The 9,875-nt window shown below is 38.7% G+C and overlaps 1 protein-coding gene and 1 non-coding gene across 2 annotated transcripts; one reads left to right on the forward strand and one right to left on the reverse strand.

The window, feature by feature from the left end:
• The first annotated feature begins 2,028 nt into the window (after positions 1-2,028).
• LOC143364032 (uncharacterized) lies at positions 2,029-6,046 on the forward strand. Its single transcript, XM_076804551.1, has 3 exons — positions 2,029-2,147; positions 2,627-2,750; positions 5,929-6,046. The coding sequence occupies exons 1-3, from the start codon at positions 2,057-2,059 to the stop codon at positions 6,044-6,046; spliced, it is 333 nt and encodes a 110-aa protein (XP_076660666.1). The 5' UTR covers positions 2,029-2,056.
• Positions 6,047-8,725: 2,679 nt separating this feature from the next.
• Positions 8,726-8,828, reverse strand: LOC143364044 (U6 spliceosomal RNA). The gene has a single exon (XR_013083973.1). It is a non-coding gene; the product is annotated as a U6 spliceosomal RNA (small nuclear RNA).
• Between the last annotated feature and the right edge of the window lie 1,047 nt (positions 8,829-9,875).

Raw genomic sequence — 9,875 nt, forward strand, 5'->3', positions numbered from 1 at the left:
AAAAGAATCGGGTTTAATGGTATATACTGAAATATATTTTGTATTTTTAAATCATTCTTTTTGTTTTTTAAATTTAATTACCCTTAAAAAATGTTCAAAACTAGTTATTATAAATATTGTTGTTCAATCTTTTATCAATCCCAAATAATTAAATTTATTAGAATATATATGCTGCGAATGAAAAGCAATATCAGAAGTACATTGAATAAGTAGCTATTAAATAGTCAAATGAAATTAATGATATCAACGTCGTATTTTATTTAATTAAATTTAAACTACATTCTTACTTTTGGCTAATATTGAACTAATTTAATTTTTTATAATTATGTTATTACACTGTTGTAGTTGTAATTGCACAGGGAAGACGACTGATGTAGTAGAAAGAACAAGAAAAAAGTGTTTAACGAAAAAAAAATCGTTCCATGCGGGATTCGATCCGGGACCAAAATATTCTCAGCCGGAGACGTTACGTTATTATTATTATTACATTACGTCTCCTTCGATGCACTCGCGTGTCAGCCGTAATGGAATTAAGAGGAAACAACATTCTTTTGTTTCATTCATCATATGAATCCTCGACATGAGATTTAAAATTATATCAGCAACAGCGCCATTGTAGAATATCGGTTCCACAATATTAGTTCTGGATGATACGGTAGGATGTGACACGGAATAGTACGGGGGCTCTAGAGCCCCCCGAGCGTGAGACAGAATAATACATTGGGTGATTGGTCTACTCCTATACCTCGTCTGTGGTATGGTATTACCTACAGATGTGTAGCTGACTGATGAATACGAGATGGAAACACCGGCGTGTTGGATAACGAATAAGAAAGGAACTGAAAAGGGAATCTTTCAATTTTATTAAATGTTGGATATTTATAGGGAGGAGGGTCCTAAGTGGACATGTTTTTTTTTACCCGGAGTATGGAACGATCAGGTGTCAGACGTTATAACAGAATAAAAATTGTAATTGTTACATTACATTTATTTCAGTATCACTGTCAAAAAGTCTACGTGCATTTGCATAAGAGTATGATCCTAATAATGATAATGTATGATTAGATTAGGTCCGGATACGATGTTTTGCGAATGTTATAACTTAAAAATACTTTACCACTATTATTCATGCACACACCTCGGTCTCTCTTTTTTTATTATGAAATAAATGTTTACAACAGAGTCAATAAATTCATGTGTGAAGCTAAATTAAACCAAAAATGAAATGATTCAAAATTTCAAAGGTCTAAAAAGAACTACGATTCATAAGTGTCTATATATAGACTAGAGTTTTATTTGATCCTTGCTTTGTCATTGGGCGATACAACCACATACATTGCAACGCGCGCGCCAGTCTTTGACTGCTCTGTCCTCGTTACAGCATTCGAACGCGCCTCCGGAAATTATTCGAAGTCAAATAAACCGCCGAAAAAGACAGATGAAAATGGACATGTGGCAGCCTGGGCATCGCGCAGCGGCAAGCACGCCGACGAACCGCCAACATACATTGTATACGCGGCGGCGCGGCGACGGTCCACGGGAAGCTGCAGAGAAAGAAGCGAAGATCGGTTCCGAAGGCGGTCGAAGGAATGCCATCGAACATTCGCTCGCAAGCGTCGGCCAGTATTCACTTCAGAGCAGCCATTCGTGTCAGTGCCGTGTGTTGTAAGTACGTATTATGGCGATTAGGTTTGGAGTATACATTTTGATAAGTTTTCCCGAAAACAGGCCATTTGTCCGCACAGTACGGCGGTCTCTTTATTTTCCGAGATATTTGCAAAAACTGTCTATTTTGATGTAAACTTCTGCCTATTTTGAATGACCGAATTTGTTCTTTAGGGCGCGGGAGGGTTCTTTGGTTAAAATGTACAAGGAGATTTTTATTATCCACCCTATGAAATTATCGAGTCGATGTTCTCCCATTTTGCAATCAAATTCACAGAAGTTATTTATTCATGATCACTATAAGTTGTTTCTATATATGTATTCATTGAGTGATACATGTTATTATTTATTTCCAGTGTTTTCAAATGGGTGAGGTTGGCCAACGGATACAATGCTGGTTCGGTCTTTACCTCACGCACTGGTTCCTCGGTCACCCCAGGGTCTCATGTTTCCTTTTCAACGGTTAAGAAGTAATTTTGCAGGTATTTCCTCATTATTTCTTTATCAATGTTTTAATTTGAATAGATTTTGTTTTCTTGAATTTGGAATTTATAGGATACGGGTCTTAGGGATTGCTATTCCCTTATAACTTCTGCGAAATATATTCTTTAGGTTCCATGAGTTTTAGCGCCTTATATATATATATACATTAATATATGAAGGGAGGTATGAAATTATCGAGTCGAAGTGGTCAATGTTTTTTCACTTTGCAATCATATTCACAGAAGTTATTTATACATGATCACTATAAGTTGTTTCTATATATCTATTCATTGAGTTTATAAACGTTGAATGAAGTGCACAAGTGGATGTATTTCAGGTAGAGACAATTTCTAATCGCACCGCAAACGATCCCTTCATTTATTCTCAGGTTGTCCCTATAATTTATTTTCCTTACCGCGTGTAGTAGCTTAAAAACTTTACCTTCTGCCGTTGAATACATGTTATTATTTATTTTCAGTGTTTTCAAGTGTGAGGCCGGCCATTGGATGCAATGTGGGTTCGCTGTTCACCTCACTGACTGGTTCCTCGGTCACCCCAGGGCCTCGTGTTTTGTTTTCAACAGTTAAGAAGAAATTTCACAGGTATTTTCTCATTATTTCTTTATTAATGTTTTAATTTGAATAGATCTTGTTACCTTGAATTTGGAATTTATAGGATATGGGTCTTAGGGATTGCTATTCCCTTGTAACTTCTGCGAAATATATTCTTTACGTTCCTTGAGTTTTCTCGCTTTATATACATACACTAACCAGCAAAACTGAGTCTACACTATTTGAGCCAACATAACTTTTTAAAAATCTGATCAAATGACTTGAATTTTATTGAGAAGTTGGAAGGTTTAGTTTGTTAGACGAGGTGTAAAAAATTTTTGAAAAAAGTTTGAATTGGTCGGAATCGCAAAAGAAATAGTAACAGTTGGTTTTTTTAGCTTTTTTATCTGAGCCTGTATTGAAAATTTAAAAAATGTGTTTGATTCGCTTGAGTAAATTACATCCATGCTGAAAATTTCACCGATATTGGTTAATTCGTTTACGAGTTATAAACGCTTAAAAGTGGAAAAATTGCCGTTTTTCATGATTTTCGACTTAAAACCACACTTTTAATCGTTTATAACTCGTAATCGAATTAACCAATATCTGTGAAATTTTAAGCGTAGATATAATTTATTCGAGCAAATCAAATACATTCCTTAAATTTTCAATACAGGCTCTGATAAAAAAGCTGAAAAAACCAACTTTTACTATTTCTTTTGCGATTCCGACCAATTAAAATTTTTTTCAAAAATTTTGTACACCTCGTCTAATATATATATCAATTATTGATTCCCCTCGGGGTTACAATTTTAATTACATCTCCCTCTTACCCCAATCTTAACCTTAAACTTATCCTAACTTACCCTAACTTAATTAAACGTGTCCTAAAAACACGCCATAGAGAGAGAGAACGATCTTTCACTAATATCCGCCGCGTTATTATTTTTCCCTGTCCCACACATACATGCTTCTCTGCTCTCTCCCCTCCCTGCACCTCACCCATCCTTCCCATGCCTCCTGGACCTCCTCTTTCGGCTGCTCTCTCTTTCACTCCATTCCTATGCATTCTCTCCATTTACTTCATCTCCCATATCTCTCCATTCCTGCTCTTCCTCCATTCATCCACCTTCCTCATCCATTCCTCTCCTCCTTCATCCCCTAATACTTCCCCACCATCCCCTGCCAACCACTCCCCTCAACCCTCCCTTACACATTTCCCACACATGTTCCCACGTTTCCTCCTCTCACCCACAGACCTTACATACTTTCTTCTCCTCCTCCAACCAATACTTTCCACCTCTCATCTCGTTTCCCAACCTGTACCTGGCCACCCTTTGCCACCTGCTCTCTCCCCAGCCTTTCTTCAGATACCCCGGTATCCGCTCTCCCTTCACCCTCCCGTACCACATGTTGTACCTTGCGCTTCCTATCTTTTCCCATCTCTCCCCTGTTGCTTCTTCTTTTCCCCTTTCACTATCTCCTCACTCACTGCCTCTATCCTCTCCTCCATCATCTCCTCCGCCTCCTCCGCTGTCCAGCCCCTCTCTTCCCAAAAACGCCGTCACTCCTTCACCCACCCTACTACCTCCCCTCCCCTTCTGCCCCTTCCTCTTCACTGCTCCCAGCACAACCTAGCTAGCTCCCCCCCTTTTTCCACCCTCAACTTCTTCTGGTACCCCCATGCCCTCAACCCCGCCCTCCCTCTCAACAACTCCCTCTGCAGCTGTGACCGCACCATATACCGCGGTGCGTACCTCTCTACTCCTAGGACCCACCTCAGAAACCTCTCCTGCAACCTTTCCACCTCTTCCCATTCCTTCCTACACCTCGTCTAATAAACTAATCCTTCTAACTTCTCAATAAAATTCAAGTCATTTGATCTAATTTTTAAAAAGTTATGTTGCTTCAAATAGTGTAGACTCAGTTTTGCTGGTTATTGTACATTAATATATACATTAATAACCAAATTACGAGAAGTGCCCGAAGACAGACCATTTGTCCGCACTGTACGGAGGTCTCTTTATTTTCTGAGATATTTGCAAAAAACTGTCAGAGTCTCCATTGCGAATTCTGCCTATTTTCAATGACCGAATTTGTTCTTTAGGATGGAGGAGAGTTCTTTCATTAAAATCTATGTTATGTCGTGCAGTTTCTCGCAATTGTAGGAGAGGTTCTGCGTGTTATTTTGTCGAATTAATGACCCGACACCTTCCTTTGCAATAACAACTTTGGTTTATTAGAACAATGACTATATACAGTTTACATTCGGACTGGTGATTATTCGGTTTCCTTTGAGAACAAGTTTGTATCTAATTTCTGCTCTGGGGTCAGCTCGCTCTTCACCTCGGTGGTGACTTTGGAGAAGAGTGGGAGATGGTCCCATTTTTGGGGGAAAGAAATCTCACTTGCTGATTGACTTGAGGGAGGAGTCATTTGTATGCAACCCCTGTTGGTGGTGGAGGAAGTCCCCACCCCAAGTCAAACGCGTAGAGAAAGTGCCTAGACCAGCACGTGACGATTGCCAGACCACAGAGCAGCGTGACGAAAAAAAGGGCCCAAGTGGCCAGCACGTGCCTATGGTTTATTACCCCCTTGTCCCATGAGGGCGAGGACCATCGAGTTTGGGAACAATGCTTCCTTGGAAAAGCTAGATTTTCCAAGGACTTGGCAGAAGAGTCACTTTGTTCCAGTCATCTGGCAACTATGTTTATTAGGGGTCCCCAAACTGATGGCCCAAGGGGTCTGCCTTAGGGTCTCTAACCCTCACGCACTACGCGGATGCCTAACCCGTGACGATTAGGCCTTAACTGGTAACGTGTATATAAAAAATGCTTAGGCCTTCTCGAGACCCTTGTAAAAGTATCCCGAGGTCTAATGGTCTTTCCTCGGAAATGGCTGTGTGTCATAACAATCTACAAGGGAATTTTTATTATCCACCCTATGAAATTATTGAGTCGATGGGGTCAATGTTCTTGAACTTTGCAATCAAATTCACAGAAGAAATTTATTCATGATATACTATTGTATATGTATCCATTGAGTTCATCAACGTTGAATGAAGTCTTCACAAGTGCAAGTATTTCAGGTAGAGACAATTTCTAATTGCACCGCAAACGATCCCTTCATTTATTCTCAAGTTGTCCCTACAATTTATTTTCCTTACCGCGTGTAGTAGCTTGGAAACTTCACCTTCTGCCGTTGGATAAATGTTATTATTTATTTCCAGTGTTTTCAAATGGGTGAGGTTGGCCAACGGATGCAATGCTGGTTCGCTCTTTACCTCACGCACTGGTTCCTCGGTCACCCCAGGGCCTCATGTTTCGTTTTCAACGGTTAAGAAGTAATTTTGCAGGTATTTCCTCATTATTTCTTTATCAATGTTTTAATTTGAATAGATTTTGTTTTCTTGAATTTGGAATTTATAGGATACGGGTCTTAGGGATTGCTATTCCCTTATAACTTCTGCGAAATATATTCTTTAGGTTCCATGAGTTTTAGCGCCTTATATATATATACATTAATATATGATGGAGGTATGAAATTATTGAGTCGAAGTGGTCAATGTTTTTTCACTTTGCAATCAAATTCACAGAAGTTATTTATTCATGATCACTATAAGTTGTTTCTATATATGTATTCATTGAGTGATACATGTTATTATTTATTTCCAGTGTTTTCAAATGGGTGAGGTTCGCCAACGGATGCAGTGCTGGTTCGCTCTTTACCTCACGCACTGGTTCCTCGGTCACCCCAGGGCCTCATGTTTCGTTTTCAACGGTTAAGAAGTAATTTTGCAGGTATTTCCTCATTATTTCTTTATCAATGTTTTAATTTGAATAGATTTTGTTTTCTTGAATTTGGAATTTATAGGATACGGGTCTTAGGGATTGCTATTCCCTTATAACTTCTGCGAAATATATTCTTTACGTTCCTTGAGTTTTAGCGCCTTATATATATATATATACACATTAATAACCAAATTACGAGAAGTGCCCAAAAACAGGCCATTAGTCCGCACAGTACTGCGGTATCTTGATTTTCCGAGATATTTGCAAAAAACTGCCTATTTTGATGAAAAATTCTGCCTATTTTGAATGACCGACTTTGTTCTTTAGGGCGGGGGAGGGTTCTTTCGTTAATACCTACAATGCACAACAAACTTTCTTTAATACACCCTGTGAAAGTATCGAGTCGAAGGGGTCAATGTTCTTCCACTTTGCAATCAAATTCACAGAAGTTATTTATTCCTGACCACTATAAGCTGTTTCTATACTATATGTATCGATTGCCAAATGATTCCTTCAAATATCTCGATGCTTTAAATTTGACTGTGATTTCGGACCTGACATGAGTATAGAAATGCCGCGAGTGGAAATACTGGAACATTTCGGCAAGAAAAAAACGTAGATAAAGCGAATATGTACGAAATAGACATAATAAAGGATTTATTTTGTACATATTAAGAAGCAATATTTTATTCACTATATTGTCTTTTAATCTATTTCTTTTTTTTACTAATTATTTCGCCAGTCTTTGAGAATACTCTTTCGGAAGGAACAGATGTTGCCATAACACAAAGATACTCCTTTGCAAGCTTTGATAGTGTTACGTCCCGAGTGGGATGAATTACGATTTTAAGAGGATAGGACGCAGTTTCAAACCTACCTGCATACACCGGCTATGGTTCGGGAAATTGAGGATCGTTTAAATAACTTTGTACCCTTATTTTGAAAACAACAATATTATTGATTTATTCAAAGTGTGGTTCTGAATCAGAGATTACAAATTTGATTTTACAAATATGGTTTATATAGCGCATATACTGGAGTGCTTATAAATAGTTTGATAATAATAATAATAATATTAATATTACCGTGATCACGGGTTCGAATTCGGTTACAATATACTCCGACTGCTGACACTGGTCTTTGAAACGGTTTGTCGCGAAACAACTGAACGAACTATTTTAACTTCAAAAGAGACTACTGGACTATTGACTATGACTGAATAACTGATTGTTCACGATTGTCTGACTGACTGACTGACTATTTATAACTGAATTTTAGGAGTTGGTCCCCCTTTTTATAAGATGCACAATCCTTTGTTTTTCAAAGATGCTGGCACAGGAGTCTCTACCTTGCATCTTTTTATCTTCTTGATGTCTCCTGACTAGTCAGCTGTACGCCGACAGGATCTTTTTACCATGAAGTCGGCGTCTTTTCTTATAATTTGGCATATTTGGACACCTTTCCTGTTTGTTCTCAGCGTGTAAACTGAGAACTTCATCTGCGTGTCTTGCAGGAAGAAAAGTTGGAGTCGTTTCTCGTGCTACCTTACTGCGTAGAATTTTTAACATATATCTTAATCCTATTTTTACTTCTCCTCGTGCGACATAATCGGATGTCCATAATAATTCATAATAATTCTTCATCTGAGGGTTTATTCGTTGGCGGTCGAACCACCGGACGTTCACTGCCTCTGTCTGCTGGGACTGTGATTGACTGCAATTCTGTTCCCCGCGGGGAAAAAAAAAACAGTAATAATCTATCTATCTATTATAACGTATCTATCTATTATAATCTATCTATCCATCTATCTGTGCATTGTGCGGCCACTTCTTACTTACAGTAACGAGCAAAACTGAGTCTACACTATTTCAAGCAACATAACTTTCTAAAAATTAGATCAAATGACTTGAATTTTATTGAGAAGTTAGAAGGATTAGTTTATTAGACGAGGTGTAAAAAATTTTTGAAAAAAATTTGAATTGGTCGGAATCGCAAAAGAAATAGTAAAAGTTGATTTTTTCAGGCTCTTTTATCTGAGCCTGTATTGAAAATTTAAAGAATGTATTTGATTCGTTCGAATAAATTATGTCCATGCTGAAAATTTCACCGGTATTGACTTATTCGTTTACGAGTTATAAACGATTAAAAATTGCGATTTTAAGCCGAAAATCGTGAAAAATGGCAATTTTTCCACTTTTTCTCTAAAGGGTGTGTGCCTGGATCACGCGAGTACTCAACAGCACAGAACGCTTCACGATTTTGCGTGTTATCCTTGCGCAGGGACCATGCTAATCTTCTCTGTATCGTTCCAAATTTAGTATATGTGCTGTCGAAGCAATTACATGTCAGACACAACCTCCATAATTTCCAACCAGGTCGTTTGATATGTCCCACCGGATATCTGGTGCAGCGAACGGACGATTATCGTCTGTGAGTTATGCACGATCTAACCACGAAATTATACTAAAGGCATAGAACATGTCAAGACACAACACAATCGTCCTACATATTTCATCGTCCATTACACAAGTATATATCATCGGAATTAAATCATATTTGGTTTAGTTTTAATCAGAAACATGTTGGTAAATATGTTGGTAAAAGTTTCATAAAAAAAAATAATGACAAATAAAGAAGTTTTGTAACTGGATTCGATTAGTCTTCTGGTCTCACACCGATATAGCCGACAATGTGTGCCACACTTCTCGGCGACGACGGCTCTTGACCTTTGCTGTTTTCGCCGTTTTCACGTCAGTAGCGTTTTCAAGTTATAGGTTTCTTATGACTTGAAGAGGGTACGACGGTTTCCAGCGTTCCCTGTGTAGTTCAAATGGGACGCTCGGCGAGAACCTCCGATTTCGTATCTTGTCAGTAAAAACGGCGGACTGACAAACAACGAGATTTCACTGTAATAGGCAGTCCTTATAGTAATAGTTATATAGTATTTGTATGGAGTTTTCTATTTTTTAAATATTTACCTCTTTGTGTATGCACAGGATCACGAGCAGGTTGAACCCATTTACGAGCAGACCCAGGAGGGAGCACAGCAGGATGGGCACGTCAACAAAAGAAGCGTCCATCTTCGAGTCTCTTGCTGAAACACGCCATTCGTAGCTTTATCTTAGTATTAAATAACGAATTTGTACGGTGTCACGTTGCCCTGATTTTCGGCCCGTCCGACGGGAGAAAAACCCGGGCAACGGCGGGTTTTTACAGACCGTGAAGCCGGGCCACGTTCGGCCGCGCGAAACGTGGTCCACCCGGGACAAACGGCGCACAGTGGTGCCAAGGCGGCAAAAAGTCCATTTTATAAATTTTCGATTTTTATAAAAAAAAATTATTTCTGTATAGCCTAATAGTGCGTGCATGATGTGCCAAAGTCAGA

This window comes from Halictus rubicundus, unplaced genomic scaffold (assembly GCF_050948215.1).
Source record: "Halictus rubicundus isolate RS-2024b unplaced genomic scaffold, iyHalRubi1_principal scaffold0215, whole genome shotgun sequence".
NCBI classification, from domain to species: domain Eukaryota; kingdom Metazoa; phylum Arthropoda; class Insecta; order Hymenoptera; family Halictidae; genus Halictus; species Halictus rubicundus.

Coding starts and splice junctions, on each gene's coding strand:
- LOC143364032 (XM_076804551.1), top strand. CDS start 2,057: ATGCTGGTTCGGTCTTTACCTCACGCACTGGTTCCTCGGTCACCCCAG. Junction 2,148..2,626: donor GTTAAGAAGTAATTTTGCAG/GTATTTCCTCAT, acceptor ATTTATTTTCAG/TGTTTTCAAGTGTGAGGCCG. Junction 2,751..5,928: donor GTTAAGAAGAAATTTCACAG/GTATTTTCTCAT, acceptor ATTTATTTCCAG/TGTTTTCAAATGGGTGAGGT.